The sequence below is a fragment of the Ochotona curzoniae genome, unplaced genomic scaffold, assembly GCF_017591425.1.
Source record: "Ochotona curzoniae isolate NIBS_2020 unplaced genomic scaffold, NIBS_Ocur_1.0 scaffold_3223, whole genome shotgun sequence".
In the NCBI taxonomy this organism is placed as follows: Eukaryota; Metazoa; Chordata; class Mammalia; order Lagomorpha; family Ochotonidae; genus Ochotona; species Ochotona curzoniae.
The window spans coordinates 4,100,504-4,116,505 of NW_024467108.1; the positions used below are offsets into that span (position 1 = coordinate 4,100,504).

Below are 16,002 nucleotides of genomic sequence, written 5' to 3' on the forward strand. Positions count from 1 at the left end.
ATGACAGCAACAGACCAGATCAGGACAGAGTAATGAGAGCTGAGAACAAGGTAAATCCGAGTGTTACCAGAGTCAACGTGGGACAACATCCAACAAAACCTCCCAGAGCGGGGCGGGGCGGGGAGGGATAAACTATTATTTCCCCTGAGGCACAATGTCAGTCACTGGTCCAGAAGCCTGCCTCCTCAGGTCCTCCCCTCTCATGCCTGGGAAGTAGGCACTGCCGAAATCCCATCACCCCAGCAAAGAAGTGGAGACATAAGAGACTGCAAATAATGCAGCTGAAAAGGAAAAGGAGTAGTGTTGGGCCTCAAGCCCACATGTTCTGGTCCCAAATGCTGTATGCTCTGCACACACACACACACACACTTTGTATTCTACACTCTTCCATATCGAAGGCAGATGGGCAGATGGGCCTTCGATATGGCCATCAGAAGCAGACAGCAGCATTACCACTGGAAAGTGGTAATGAGCGCAGTGGAGGTAGCCTTCCTAGGTCGGGAAAGGGGTGTGCTAGCCCTCTAGTATCGGTGGAGAGCCAGCATTTGTGCTTTGAAAGCTTAAGGTGTGCTCGGTGCCTTCTAGGGATGTTCTTTTTGATCCTCACAGTATTCTTGAATTCGCTGAGAGCTGCGAGGAGCCTGATCTGAAATGTGTAGGCAACATCATTTGCTCAACAGGCTTCATGGTGCAGAGCTGTGCTGCACACCTCTAGTCCTGGGCTCACAGTGGAACGGATTGGTCACTGCCATGGATCCATCCCAAGGTAAATCCTGTAGTGTTCTTTCTGTTGGTTTGGTTTTAAGATTTTATTTACTTGTTCAAAAGGTGGAGTGATGGAGAAGGAGAGAGAGAGAGCTTTCATCCACTAGTTCACTCCTCTAGTAGCCTCAACAACCAGGTCTAGGCCAGGCTGGGAGCCAGGGACTCTAAATAGGTGGCAGGAGCCAAGCAATTTCTGCTTTCCCTGACATATTAGCAGGAAGCTAGACTGGAAGTGGAGCAGCTGGGTTTTGAACTAGGGCTCTGATATGGGATGCCAGCTTGTAAGCCACAGCTTCCCCCACAACAGGTACAGCAACAACTGCCCCAGGTGGGTTTCTTTGGGGTGCTCTTTTTAGGTAGTAGGGGAGTCAGACATGCAGATCCACTCTTAAGGGCCACCAAATAACAGAGGTACAAGAAACAGACCACACCAGTGGCGGTGAGGGCGAGAGAGCCGGACAGCAGGGTGGGGAAGGTATTGCTGGGCACCATCCTGGGGGCAGGCTCCTCACCTTCACCACGGGCACACTGAAGTTGGCGTAGACGAAGGCTGTGGCTCCTCCAGCTTCCACCGAGCTCAGCTAGAACCGCAGGGGAAGAAGGCAGCGTTCAGAGTGCAGCCACCTTCCTGACTCTGACCAGTGTTCACGCCAATGTCATCTCCACAAAGCTTCCTTTCTGGGGACTGGACTTCTAACCTGGGAGAAATATCTGAATAACATTCAGGGTGGCTGCTAGGGGGCATGACTGTTGGCCATCTTACTGAACTTAAGTTGTTTTTTGTTTTTGTTTTGATTCTTTTTTGATTGAAATACTGACAAACAGGTATCTTTACATCACAACCCAAGATACATATACATACTTATATTTGCCATTTTAAAACCTGCTAGGCTCTTACATCCATGCTCTCTAGAACCAGGGATGCAGCCCCAAGAGACTTTGATCATGGAATGTCAGCTGGGGTGACAGCCTGGGATACAAGCAGCTGCAGTGTCAGCGTGGCCAGATGCCCATCAGCTGCAGGGAGTGCACACCTGGGAAACACACTGGAGCTGCCAGCACTAGTGGCTTTGTGTGTGTGCTGGCCTCTCATTGCCCTTTCTGGGCTGTGCCTTGGAGACCAGACACAGCTCCCTTGAAAAGATCAGGGCACGGCAGCGCAGGTCATGTCTGCTACCTATGGAGGCTGACATCACAACTTAGTCTCTTGTTGTCAGATGGAGCCCTTACACCTAATGTGTTGATGCCTCCATCATCAGGAAGGCATCTCTTTGGAGTGGCTATTCTAAGCTCTTCTAAGAGAAGGATGAGTGAAATCATGATCTGTCCACAGGGCAGGGCATGAGCCACATGATCTGATGGTTAAGGCCACACAGCCGGGGACCAGCTGCTGTAGGCCATGCTAGGAGGCAGGAGAGCAGGCCTACTCAGATGTTTTATGGAGTGGGCAGAATGGAGATTTTAGGGTGAGATTGAGAAGAGGATTTTCACTGCTTGAGAGAGGCCAAGCTCACTGCACTTCCTTGTAGGCATCTTCCTTCTTTGCTCTCATAATCCGACTGGTCTTGTGTCTCTTGTCTCTGTCCCCACAGTGCCATAGTTCCACCTAGGAGCCCCATGGGACCTCACAGGGGCTCCCGTGGCCCCTGCCTGTGTGGTTTAGACCCCACTATCTGTTGGGCGTCAACACCACATCACCGCCCAACCTAACCCCCAGCTTCCAGCAAGCTCGTCTGTGGGGCTACACCCTGTAGGCTCCACGAGGTTAGGGACTACCTGGTGTTTCTTTCTTGCTCCTCTCCTAACTGATAAAAATACCATCTGAAACACAAAATTCCTGGAAATTTTATGCAGAGATGCATAAAATCTCTGTGTGGACTTGCTTTGAAAAAAACATTTTTAAAAACAGAGATCTATCAGTTACTACAGCAGAAGCTCTGGTTACCACAACCCCATGCCCCTCACCCCCACTACTGCAAGACTCACATAGATCATGAATGTTGCCACTCGGTTCCCAGACTTCATTCTGTACAGGGGGCTGCTTGGTGACTGCGGCACAAACACAACACAGCATTATTTTATGTAGATGATATCATAATGCTAGCCAGGGTTCCTGCATCAATAGAGCAAGGGGTAAAATGGGGGGAAGGACGGATACAGCCCTGAGCTGCACCTTGTGGGATAGGGCCTCCTTTGATGACAGGTGTCAGCACACTTTCTCTTCGGTACACACGTAAATTAATGGTAGACTCATCGAACAGAGCTACCTGTGAATAGCAAAAGCTAACTGCATCTTTGGGTTCTCTAAAATAAATGCATATGGAAAATATTGCAGATAATATCAAATAATAAACTGAGGTTCTCAATGACTTTCTAAAGAGACATTCTTTTGTTGTTGTGAGGCAATGTGAGATACAGCTTATATAGTCACAAAATGCACCCATTGTAAATAGTTGGCCAGCCACTCTCACAATCCAGTCTTGGAATAATTCTGTCTGCTTCATGCAAGTCTACACTCAATCTCTGCTCCCAGCTCTAGCCCTGGGCAGTGTACTTCTTTACTTTCTGCAGTTTCGCCTGTTCTAGAAGTTTCATATAAATCGAATCATAAAATGTGTAATCTTTTATGTCTTCCTTCTTTCACTTGCACATGGTGTTTAGAATTTATCCATGTTGTTGAATGTAGCAGAAGTTAATTCTTTATAGCTGAGTAATAGTCTGTTGCACAGATATATCAACCAATCTTTATTACCCATTCATCTGCTGATGGCTGTTTAAGCTGTTTCCCATTTAGGGGCTATTACAAATAAGGCTACTGTAAATATTCATGTTCAAGTCTTTGTATGGCTATGGATGTATTATGATTTTAGGTAAAAAAAAAAAACAAACCTAGGAGTAAATCATTAGATCACATGCAGGTATACATTTAATTTTTTAAGAAATGTCAAACTATTTCCCAAGTGGCTGTCCCATTTTCCTTTCTCACCAGCAGTGTATTTCTGGAACAAGAACCTTCATTTTAAGATCTCACTTCATCTTCCCTGACAACCTTCCAGGGGCTCTGCCTTGGTGAGACACGCCATGCCCTGGCACCCCACTCAGGACAGTGCCCCCACGGCCATGCCCTGGCACCCCACTCTGGAACAGTGCCCCATGGTTACCGTAGCATGGTCAAAGTGAGGCTCATAGTGCCCTCCGATGCCATAGTTCACCACTTGCAGATACTCTGCATAGGGAGGCTGTACATCCAGACCCGTGAGAGCGGCAATGCGGTGGTCGAGGGTCACCAACAGTGGGTCTACTGTGTCCTTCAGCCAGGCACTGAAACAGATCAGACAATATCAACATCAGTACTCTGATGCCAGAAAAGCCTTAGTGATGTCTCTGAATGACTGAATGAATGGTATCAATTGCCAAAGAAAGGCAGGCAGGTAGGAGAAACGACTCTTGTGCTTACAAAGATATTCAAGATGGAGTGATTGCTTTCAAACAGCTCATGCCTTACATAGGAGTGGACAAATACAAATTGAGACAGAAAAAGTGAGAAATAAGACTCTCAATTACTGGGGAACTCAGAGGAGGTAGAAGTTCATGCTATGGAGGTACTGAGGTGACAGAGTGGCAATTTAAGCAGAAGTTTGAAGGGTGCACAGAATGTCACTGCTCAGGGATGGGAAACAGGCAAGCTTGTCTGAGCCTGAAGAAGCAATGTGAACACAGACATGGAGGTGTGACTAGAAATGATGCTTGTGGATAGCGAAGCACTAGATCCATAAAGGAAGGCTGGGACAGTTAAGGGCATGAGAAAGCAAAAGATATGTGGCAAGGAATCTGGATTTTCTTAGTGGACAATGAGTAGTCCAGAAAGTGTGTGAGCTATGAGGTTCCCTGATGACCTCGGAGAGGTCAGCCCGAAGGTCTAAGGGCTGGTGTAATAAAAGGAGGAGGCATTTTTTTTTTAATTTTAAAAGTGAAGAAAATACCATCTAGTCCACTGAAATCAAAGCCACAAGAATTTTAGAAAACTTAGAAAAAGCAATTCAGCTGAGGTTACATGCACCTTCCAGAGTTTAGAAAATAATTCCTAATATTAAATATTCTTTAGTGGATCAGACCAAATAAGTTCAGCTACATCCATTCTGAATCAAAATTTTCATTACTCATCTCACTTCCCCGACCACACAAACCAACTCCCCTTGCAGGGGTGGGGCCTCTCCCCAGGATGCCACTGTGGCTTGGATAGAATCCTTCTGTTACCATTATCACAAGTCCTCTGCTTACAGTACAAATACAGGGCTACAGGCAGGGCTGCTTGGAGGGACAAGGGAAAACCTGGGGTCCCTCCTCTGAAATCTTTCCTGCTGGAGGACCTGTCAGGTCAAGAGTCTGCTCAACCATCTTGCTGGAAAATCAGACCTTGTGTGAGTCAGCAGGTGGGAATGGAATCCCGTCAGAGTTGAATCATAAACAAGGATGGGCCTGAATTCTTGTGGCAAGCAAGCACTCCTCATCAGGAAAACAGCTATGTACTTGTGTTCTGGTTGAGGGCACTGGTTCAAGTTCTGCTCCGATGGCCTTCTGCTTAAACTCCTGACTCTGTAACAACCTGGGGAAGTTCCTTGGGCAAGCAGTGTGGGAGCTGCTTCCCCACCAAAAGGACACAAGGGTATGAACGTGAACTTCAGGTTCTCTGATGGCACATGACTGGCGGCTGCTGACCTGGGAGTCAGCTGTGTCCCCAACCAAAGGGCAGGTGGCAGGCACACTCAAGGGTCCCTGCCCAGGAAGGGGTTCCGTCTCACCTCTGGCTGATGCGGTACTCCACCTGCAACTGCTGCTCCCCAGATGCCACCACCGATCTCTGCAGCTGGCGGGAAAACCACAAGACAAGGTCCAAATAACTGTGACCCAAATGGAGATGGCTCGGTCACAGCCACAGGTGCACCACCTCTCACTGAAGGAGAAGCACAATGGTCTTCACATCCTGCTTAAACTAAAGGATATTTTGCATGTGGCTCCAGTTCAGAGCTGGGCACTGATAAACACAGAAGATCCTAACTGATCAAATGTCTTGTGGAGGTAAGAATAACCATTGGCATCATGTGTGCCGGGGAGCTGTTCATCATGGTTTGCTAGACTGAAAATAAGGTGGTATTTTAATCCATTTTTCTTGGTAAAGTGGAGAAGTAGGTAACGCCAGGGCTGGGTCTCATCCATCTTTGTATCCCAGTGTGAGGCACAGGGCTTGATCTCTGGGAAGTGGTTAACGTTTGTGAAACTAAACGAACACTTCGGACTCCATGAAGCCCTGAGCTGGGAGGCAGCCTGCTTTTATTGAACAGTGCTGACTAAAGCCCTTCCCTACCCAGAATCAAATCTCACTCTGTCACACCTGCCTTAATCATGAGAAATAACAGGATAGGAGTCACCAGCAAGTGGGACATTTCTGTTTGCTCTGAACTCCCAGATGCAGCAAGGCCCCCATCCTTGGGACACCAAGACACTGCTTCTTGTGAGTATGTGCACGCATGCGCACGTACACACACACACACCCCAGGCTGGAGAGAAGGTGCAGCACTGGGCAGGGTGCTCAACCTTGCTTAAGTGGACAAATGAATGTGAGAGGCCAGGCCCTGGGCTTCTAGACACTCCCAAGCCCCGGGTCCAGGGCCTGCTGCCTCCCAGGCAGTCCGGGCAGTCCTAGGACAATGAACTGAATGAGACAGAAGTCCCTTCCCTTTGCTAAGGCTCCTGTCATCCTCCCTGCTCCTAAGCCACGGAGACAGCTGGTGCAGAGCCTTGACCTTGTCCTGGACCCATTCCTCCACCTGTCAGCTGCTGCACATGAACAACAGGCTCTGGGGAACTCCACCCCCTGCCCCTTGTTTTGTCTGTCCTTAACACCAATCAATCGCTTCCTGGGTTCTCTTCCAAGTCTTTCAATGGGTGAGCCTCAGAAGAGAGATGCTGCTTCCTACTCTACCAGGACAAAACCCAAGGTCTACAAACCAGTGTGAGGGATCCTCTCTCCCAGCATAGGAGCCTTGCACAACTCCTTGGACAACCCCTTACTGTCTCCTAGTGAGTCATTCATCATTTGGAGCAAATACATGTAAGTTGTCCTCTCTCCCCCAGCACTGGGCCAGGTGCTGGAGATGCAAGAGAGTGTCTCCACTCACAAATCATTGAATGGGCCTGGACAGCGCACCATGGAAACAGGGAGAAGGGCAACCTGTCCATTACCCTGAGGGACAGGAAGACTTCCTGGGACGGCCCCAAGGTGAGCTGTGATCATACAGGTGAAAAGAGGTGAGCAGCAGCATTCAGGGGCTGAGGGGGCTAGAGGGTTGTGACCCACTCACAGCCAGGGAAACCACTGTGAGCAGCTGAGTGTCAAGAGTAAGGCAGAGAAGGAGTCAGCAGCAGCCAGGAAGAAAATGACCTGTTAAAGTGCTAAAGTGAAAACAGCGTTGTGGTGTAGCGTGATGCCCGCATCCCAGAAAAGCACTGGAAGATGTCAAAGTGCCTGGCCCCTGCCGCCCACAGGGAGACCCAGATGGTCCAAGTGCCTTGCCCTGCCACCCACAGGAGACCCAGATGGTCCAAGTGCCTTGCCCTGCCACCCACAGGAGACCCAGATGGTCCAAGTGCCTTGGCCTGCCGCCCACAGGGAGACCCAGATGAATGAAGCTCCTGGCTCTTAGCTTTGGCCTGGTCAGCCTGGGCCACTGTGGCCTTTTAGGGAGTAAAGCAGTGGATGGAAGACCTCTCTCTCTCTTGTCTTTCCCTTTCTCTCTGCAACTCTTTCAAATAAATAAATTAAATAAATCATTTTTTAAGATTTTTAAAATTTTTTATTGGAAAGGCAGATATACAGAGAGGAGGAGAGACAGAGAGGAAGATTCTCTTTCTGATGGTTCACTCTCCAAGTTATTTCTTTTTATTGGAAAGGCAGAGATACAGAGAGGAGGAGAGACAGAGAGAAAGAACTTCTGTCAGATGATTAACTCCCCAAGCGGTTGCAATGACTGTTGCTGAGCCAATCTGAAGCCAGGAGCCAGGAACTTCTTTCTGGGTCTCCCACTCGGGTGCAGGATCCCAAAGCTTTGGGCCGTCCTCAACTGCTTTCCCAGGCCACAGGAAGGGGGCTGGATGGGAAGTGGGGCCACTAGGATTAGATTAGAACCAGCGCCTATATTGGATACTGGCGCATTCAAGGTGAGGACTTTAACCACTACACTATCATGCTGGACCTGGGACATGGGTTTCTTAGCTGACATTCTGACCACCGGTCCAAATGCCTATTCTAAGTGATACTCACTTTGCTATGCTATTATCGTACAACCGTTCACATGCATGTCTACCTCAGCATGAATGATTTTGTTTGGTAAATATTTGCTTCTTCCTACTGCCCCCTGTGCAGTAAGCACCTAAAGGGAAAGGAGCAACACTTCCTTGTTAATGCCCAGCACACAGTCCAGTGTGAGGCTAAGCAGGCGCTATGCCACAGCTGCTCAGTAATGAATAAACAGCTGCCTGCATGAGGCCTGGTGTCTAACTGGACATAAATAAGTCTACAGGATTGTGAATTTTTAAAGAGACCACATGCTGATTGAAGGGAGGCAGCCTGTACTAACTTTCTAAACATTTACCACACTTCCCAGGGGGATGCAATGGGGGGAAGGGGGAGACATCTCCCTGCCATTGACATTAAGCTTGGCTGTGTGACTTGCAGAAGGATTCCACAGCCCCCCTGGAGACTCTAGGGATGTCCACACATTTGGCTTCTACCAGAGGGATGTGTATGGAAGTGTGCTTGGCATTTCCTGGAAGAAACCTAAAGGGGCAGCTCATGTTTGCAAATGTCATCTTTTTTCTTGTGTGTGAGACTGGCAATGTTCCAGACACAGCTGAGCCAGGCTGGGTGGCAGAGTAAAGAGATAGAGGGCATTGTGGAGCAGCAAGTTAAGCCATTGCCTGCAGTGCTGGCATCCAATATGGGCACTGGTTTGAGTTTTAGCTGTTCTGCTTTTGTCCTAACATGCCTGGGAAAACAGTGGAAGATGGCCCAAGTGCGCGGGCCCCTCCTTGTACCTATGTGGGAGACCAGGAAGAAGCTCCTGGCTCTTGGTTTTTGGACTTGCCTAGCCTCAGTTGTTGTAGCCAGTTGGGGAGTTAAGCAGTCAATGGAAGCTCTCTCTCTTTGCATCTCTCCTCTTTCTCTGTAACTCTGATTTTCAAAAATACATAAAACAAATTTGAAACAACAGCAGCCAGCAAAAACAGAGTGAGGGACAGAACTGCTGTTCACCCAACACAGACACATATAAGGTGAGAAACAAACTTTTCATGTGGCCTCTGATATTTTAGGGGCTGCTTGTTACCAAGCATAATTTAGCTGAGGCTGACTGATACAGGACAGTAGAACAGCACAGCTCCAGCCATGGCCCCAGCCCCATGTGTGGGCACACGAGGCTCTCTCTGTGTGCAGGCTCCTCATTCACAAGCCAAGGAAGCTGGACTGAGAATCTTGCCACTCCACAAGTCTGCAAATACCTGCCCCGATTTTACTCCCTGCTCCTGCCATGTCACTCTTCTACCAATCACAATCTGGTATCATGCAACAACAGGAACACACTCTGAGAACTGATGTTGTTAAGCAATTTCATCACTGTGTGAGTTTCATGGAGTGGACTTAAGTGAACAAAAACGTTTACATCACTAAACCATCAGATACTCAGTTCCTTGTTGATTAGACCACTGCTATACAGTTGTGCAAGGCACTGGCATTTGGTGGGGAGTTTGTTATTTCATTTAAAATCATTATGGTTTATTTTTCATCAAATTGAGAGACTGAAATGTTCCAGTCACTTGTTTACTTCCCAGATGCCCACAAAGGCCAGGCTTGGGTCAGGCCAAAGCCAAGAGCCAGGATTCCATCTGAGTCTCCCATGTGAGTGGCAGGAAGCCAAGCAGTTGGTCCGTCATTTGCTGTCTCCAAAGTCCATGCGAAAAAACCTGGGTCTGATGCACAGCACAGCTGGGACTCGGCCAGCATTCCAATACAGCATATAGGCATCCCAAGAAGTGGCTCAACTCAGAGTCAACAACGCCCAACCTCATTTTAGTTTTGAGGTTGAATTCACAAGGAAAGTGTGCAAGTCTCCAGTGCACTATTTGCTGCCTTTTGACAAATGCCTGTCCAGCTGTGTGTTCCCCAGCAACCTCTGAGAGGACATTTTTAACACCTCCAAGGAAATCGTCTTGTTCAGATGCAAGTTAACCCCTTCCCTGCAGAGGTGACCACTAATTTCCTCTGCCATTCTGAATTCCCGCACTGGTGACGTGTGAGGATGTTTCCACCAGCCTGTCCTCACTCTCCCAGATTCCAGGCATGAGAGACCATACAGGAAAGTCCTTGGTGGGCTCTTGGGGACACTCACCCATGGTTCCGCAAGCTCTCGGATCTTGTGGGCCTCCAAGTCACTGACGAAATCATGGTAGAGGGCAACGTAGGGCTCCAGGTGGATGACCTCCTTGCGGACGGGCTGCAGCAGCAGGTAGGGGCTGGAGTTGGTCTCATAAGAGCAGTAGAGGCTGGGGTTCTGGTAGTGAGTGGGCTGCAAGGAAAGCGGAAGAAAAAAAGGGCTTAGGAGCAGAAACCGGCTCAGGGAAACCAGGGCAGAGAAGACTGGCGGGTGAGGGGTACGGAATGTGATTACCCGGACGTTTTCCGGGTCAGCTTGTTCACTTACGCCAGCCTTCACCCTCACATTGGGCCAACTCTGGCCTGTCCCTCTCAAGCTAGGCTTGTCCCTCTCCTGCTCTCCTCTCGAGCAGAATCCTACCTGGGAGCCCAGTGTCTGACACAAGCCCTCGTAGGTGTCTCTGGTCTGCAGGTGGGGCACATTGGGTCTCTGGAGGGCAGCTTCTGTCATCACCTGCTTGGGGCTTTCAGCCAAGAGCCTTTCGTATTTTAAGACATTTCTGGCCATTCTCTTGTTATCAGGGCCTGGAAGAGAACAGAATAAAGAATAGGACAGAGAGAACATTGGGCACAGGAGGAGCTGTCAAGGACTCCTCAGCTGTCTGGTCACACAGAACTGGCATCCAGGCCCCCTGATTAGCTTTTATATCAATGCACAGAAGGGTGTAACAAGAGTAGCTGGTATTAAAAAAATCTTTGGGCCAGGCAGATCTGAAGACACTAAGGGCCTAGGGAAGGGAAGAAGTGCTTGATACTGCTAGACCAGTAAGCACTGTTATATGCATCAGAAGAAAGGCTGCCCTGGGACAGGGCCATGTCAGTTTCATTATAAAGGGGAAAGGCTGCATTCATTCACCCATGCATTCAGTCAATGTTCAAGGAACAGCTACTATGCACCTGACACTGTGCTAGAGGTGACCCTCCCAGAGTTTAAAGTCTTATGGGGAAAGGGGACATAAACAAACCCTTCGAACATGGAAATGAGGTCAACGAATCCAAATGCAGAGAGGCATGGCTGGTAGCAAAGGATCCAGGTTATTCTCTGGAGGACTAGATATGAATTTACCCTTGGCTCTACCACATCTTTCAAATTCCTTGGCTTCTCTACACATATAGTAGAGTGCTGTGGGACATATGAGTCCAAGACTCAATTCCCATGTAGCCCCTGGGAAGCCCAGGGGATGTGTGTCTTGTTTGTACCCTCTCTGGCCACCATATGACCCACACTGGCCTGTAGGCCTGCTTCTCAGAGGGAGGGGCTCATTTGTTCTAGCGCTTGCTCCCTGAAGTGCTTAGCTTGCTTCTCCCCACCACTACCACCTTGGCACAAAAGGAAGTGAGGGCCCAGGAATTACATACATAAGCCAATGGAAAAACTGCAAAGCTAGATGTGACAAGGGCACCCCGATTGGGCATGTCCCACTTCTCCACCCATGAGCACATGCTTTGGGTTGTCTGGGGGAGGCAGAGGTTTTAATCTATCAGGCATAGGAGATGGAGTCAGGTTGGGTGAGCCGTTAGTTCACAGGACTTAGCACTAGTGTTTCCAAATCACACAGCTGCTTCCGTAGCCCACTCACTGTTGGGTAAATTATCAGAAAGGAACATTGTCCCAAGCAGGCAATTGCTTTCTGAGAGGGACTTGTTTTTAGGACTCTCCTCAAATATCAAAATCCAAAGAGGCTCCAGTCCCTTCCATAAAATGTAACATCACTTAAACATAACCTACACATATCCGCTACTATGTTTTAAACCATTTCCAGATGACTTCCATCTAATACAATGTAAATGCTATGTAAACAGATGTTAAGACATATCATTCAGGAAATAACTTCAGCAGGAAAAGTCTCTATATATTCAGGACAGATGTCATTTGTTTTTTTCTCGAAAGTTTTCAGTTTGCAGTCGCTGAGCCCATGGACACAGTGGGCACAGAGGGCTGACTCTACTAAATGGATTCATTCAAAAGCAATGGCTAGCTACACTCATAAAATCCACCCCCATGAAATCCTTCAACGTAATTAAAACATGAGCAACTTTGCATCTTATTTTAGTATCTAAAATATCTTCTTAAAGGAAAGGCTAGTCAGCGGTCAACCATTAGCATTCAGGGTGAATATATGCAAGCTGAGGGGAGGAGGTACTTCCGTCCTGCTGGACTCATCTTATTTGCAGGGCATCCTGCGAAGAGGAGGTGACAGTGAAATTGGACCAGCTGGGCGGGATCCTTGCCAGTCAAGAGAGCTTTGGGTTCAGGGTGAGAACTGTCCTCTCTCTGTGAGCTGTCCCAGGGACTACTCCTCGGAGTCCCTCTCCCTCTGGCGGCACCCACAGCACACACTGGCCACATTCATTCCTCGGCCTCCCTCCATACCATGGGTCTTTCAAATGTCTCTGAAGAAACTGGCTTCCAACCTGGACTGGTTCCTATGGAAGCAACACTGACCTGAAATCGGCAGGTGAGGGGAGCCAGGAGGGGGGTCAGGGAGGGAGGGAAGAGACAGGTTGCTATCTTCTCAGTAACACGGACATATCCCACAGAATGCTGATGGGCTCAGCGGCGAGACTTCCCCCAACAGGTACACTCTGTTGATGATGACAGCTTCATTCGCAGGGATTAAAGGTCCAAAGTAGAAAAGTATGTTCTGCAAGTGAAGTCTAACGATTGGCTTACTTTTTTTTTTTTTTTTTTTTTTTTTACAAATGTACTTAACTCATTAACTTAATTGCACGCATTTCTGGGCACAGTGTGATAATGTAGCTCCTGATACAATATGAAATGACCAACTCAGGATAATGAATATTTCCATCTTCTTAAACATTTATGGTATCTGTTGTGCTGAAAATCTTCACAATGCCTCTCCTCTAGTTCTTTATAGAATAGGTAACAACTTGTTGGAACAGTGGGGTGTCCCTGCTGTGCTACAGGGCACCAGAACTTATTCCTGCAATTTACAGTCTCTCGGTGATCTCTCTCCTCCCTTCCCAGCCTCTGCTGACCACCATTCTGATCTAATGGCCATGAAATTAACTTATTTTGGCTTCTACATGTCAGTGAGAACACACAGTATCTGCCTGTTTCTGAGTTCTAGTTCTTTTGCTTAACACCACCTCCTGCTCCCCTGGTGTTGCATTAATAACAGGATTGGTCACTACTTACTGTAAAGAAGAAATTCTCGAGACAGGCTGAGGGCCCAGGAAACATTTCCTGCCTTGTTCAAAAAAAGAAAAAAAAAAGAAAACTATTTAAGTATACTGAGATACCTCCTCTGATCAAATCATCACATGAATTTTTAAAAAAAAATGATACCATAGAATATTCTTTCACTAGCGGACACTAAAGTGCATGAGAAACAGCAGCAGGCCAGACTCAGGGCCCGCTGCAGACCAGGCTCCCCCTGTGCCTCACGCATAAATGGCTAACTACTGCCCTAGCCAGGAAAGGTGGCAAAGTGAATGACAACAAACTTTCCTTAAGTGTGTAAAGCCATATAATTACAGGGTGCTCTATGTGGCTCTACTTTGTTATTAGACGTCAATGGCACTCTAAAAGCAGGAGTGAAAATGGAATTCATCCTTGGTCTCAGTGCTTCCCAAAGTCCACAAAGTGAGCAGGAAGGAGGTGGAGGGAGAACTGCAAGGAAGTGTTCCCCCAGGACACAGGGATGGCTGGCCTGCAGCTATGCAACCCTGGACTTCCCAACATGGAGCAAAGGCAGGAGCTCTCCAGACACACGCTGCAGTCAGCACCTCCAGGGATGGCAGCAGCCGCTGGGCATTGCCCATGGGTAAGCAACAGACAAATGCAGCTTCTCCCAACCATTTCATTTGAGCAAAACTTAAAAACCCATTTTAAAAAATGGTAAAAGCAGTAGGAAACACATTGTAAAATATGACAGAGGCCACCACTATGGCATAGCGGGTAAAGCCGTGCCAGTATCCCATAGGAATGCTCATTTGAGTCCTGGCTGCTCCACTTCCAGCCAGCTCCCTGCTAATGCACCTAGAAAAGCAGCAGAAGATGGCCTAAGAGCTTGGATCCTGGGCCCAGCGGCGTGGCCTAGTGGCAAAAGTCCTCCTCGCCTTGAACGCACCGGGATCCCATATGGGCGCCGGTTCTAATCCCAGCAGTTCCACCTCCCATCCAGCTCCCTGCTTGTGGCCTGGGAAAGCAGTTGAGGACAGCCTAAAGCCTTGGGACCCTGCACCCTTGTGGGATACCCAGAAGAAGTTCCTGGATCCTGGCTTCGGACAGGCATAGCATCGGCCGCTGCACTCACTTGGGGAGTGAATCATCGGACGAAAGCTCTTCCTCTCTGTCTCTCCTGCTCTCTGTATATCTGACTTTCCAATAAATAAATAAATCTTTAAAAAAAAAAAAAAAGAGCTTGGATCCTGCATCCACATGGGGAAACCTGAAAGAAGCACTGGCTCCTGGCTTCCACCTGCCCCAGCCCCAGTCATTGCAGCCCTTTGTTGAGCCAGCTGGTGTAAAAGCTTTCTCTCTGTAGCTCTGCCTTTAAAATAAATATATATATTTTTTAATTTTAGATGAGAAATGCTACTGAAGTGCATGCTGTATGTGTACTTTGGACAAGATATAGGTTTTTTTTAAAATGACATTTATTTTGATTGTAAAAGCAGATTTACAGAGAGAAGGAGAGATGGAGAAAAATCTTGCATCTGCCTGATCACTCCACAAATGGCTGCAATGGCTGGAGCCAGGCTGATCCAAAGCCAAGAGCCAGGAGCTTCTTCCAGGTTTCCCATGTGGCTATAGCATCCCAATGCCTTGGGCCAAGCTTGCTGCTTTCTCAGGCCACAAGTATGGAGCTGGATAGGAAGTGAAGCTGCTGGGACATGAACTGGTGCCCATATGGGATCCTGGAGCTTACAAGGGAAGGATTAGCCAGTTGAGCCATTGTGCTGGGCTTTTTTTTTTTTTTTTTTTTTTTGAGATTAACTTATTTAAAAATCAGAGTTACAAAGACAAGAAAGTGAGAATCTTTTCTCTTCACCCAGGTGTCCTGGGTGGTAGGGGCCCAAGTCCTTGGGCCATCTTCTGCTACTTTTCCTGGGTCATTAATAGGTTGCTGAATTAGAAGTGAAATAGCCAAGACATGAACCAGTACCCACATGGGATGCTAGCTTCGTAGGCAGTGACATTACTTGCTTTGCCACAATGCCAGTTCCTGGTTTGTAGTTTTATTGCACTTTGCACATTTTCATACCCTGATGGTCTCGCTGTATGTGGGTATTAGGAGTATTTTTATATCAGTAAAAGTCTTCAAAAATAGCATTTGCAGTGGCCATATTTTATTCCATGCAGAAGCCACATCCCAGAGGCCCTAATCTTCTTTTTAAATATTAATACCACAAATTTCTCTGTTGTGTATTTAATAGAGGAACAGTTAAGTAATCTAGGAATACCTTAGCATATCAGATATTAGCTCAGGGTGATGGCTTTTCAGAATCTATGGGAAATGAAGAGAATCAAAATACGATTTTATATAGTTTTACTGCAGAGCCTGGTAATGAAATAAAAGTATATCTTTATGAAGAACGCAGTTAGAGTTACTTCTGCTGTCCCCATTCACTTGCCTCAGATGCATAACACTAAATGAAAAGGAGAACCTACACTGGTAGTACACAGTAAGATAATAACAGTCACTTATTTTTATTAAGTACAAGATGGGTATCAGGCTTCGTGCTGAAGGCTCTGTGTGTATGAAAATATCTAATCCTCACAG

The 16,002-nt window shown here is 47.6% G+C and overlaps 1 protein-coding gene across 1 annotated transcript in view; it reads right to left on the reverse strand.

Annotated features, from left to right (window-relative positions):
- The window catches only part of P4HA3 (prolyl 4-hydroxylase subunit alpha 3), a 33,550-nt gene that overhangs the window by 1,641 nt on the left and 15,907 nt on the right, over positions 1-16,002 (reverse strand). The window contains exons 5-11 of the mRNA XM_040964309.1: positions 13,413-13,464; positions 10,614-10,777; positions 10,209-10,385; positions 5,568-5,632; positions 3,927-4,086; positions 2,752-2,814; positions 1,278-1,346 (exon numbers count right to left, since the gene is read on the reverse strand). Coding sequence (XP_040820243.1) covers positions 1,278-1,346; positions 2,752-2,814; positions 3,927-4,086; positions 5,568-5,632; positions 10,209-10,385; positions 10,614-10,777; positions 13,413-13,464 — 750 coding nt within the window. The remainder of the gene's footprint in view (positions 1-1,277; positions 1,347-2,751; positions 2,815-3,926; positions 4,087-5,567; positions 5,633-10,208; positions 10,386-10,613; positions 10,778-13,412; positions 13,465-16,002) is intronic.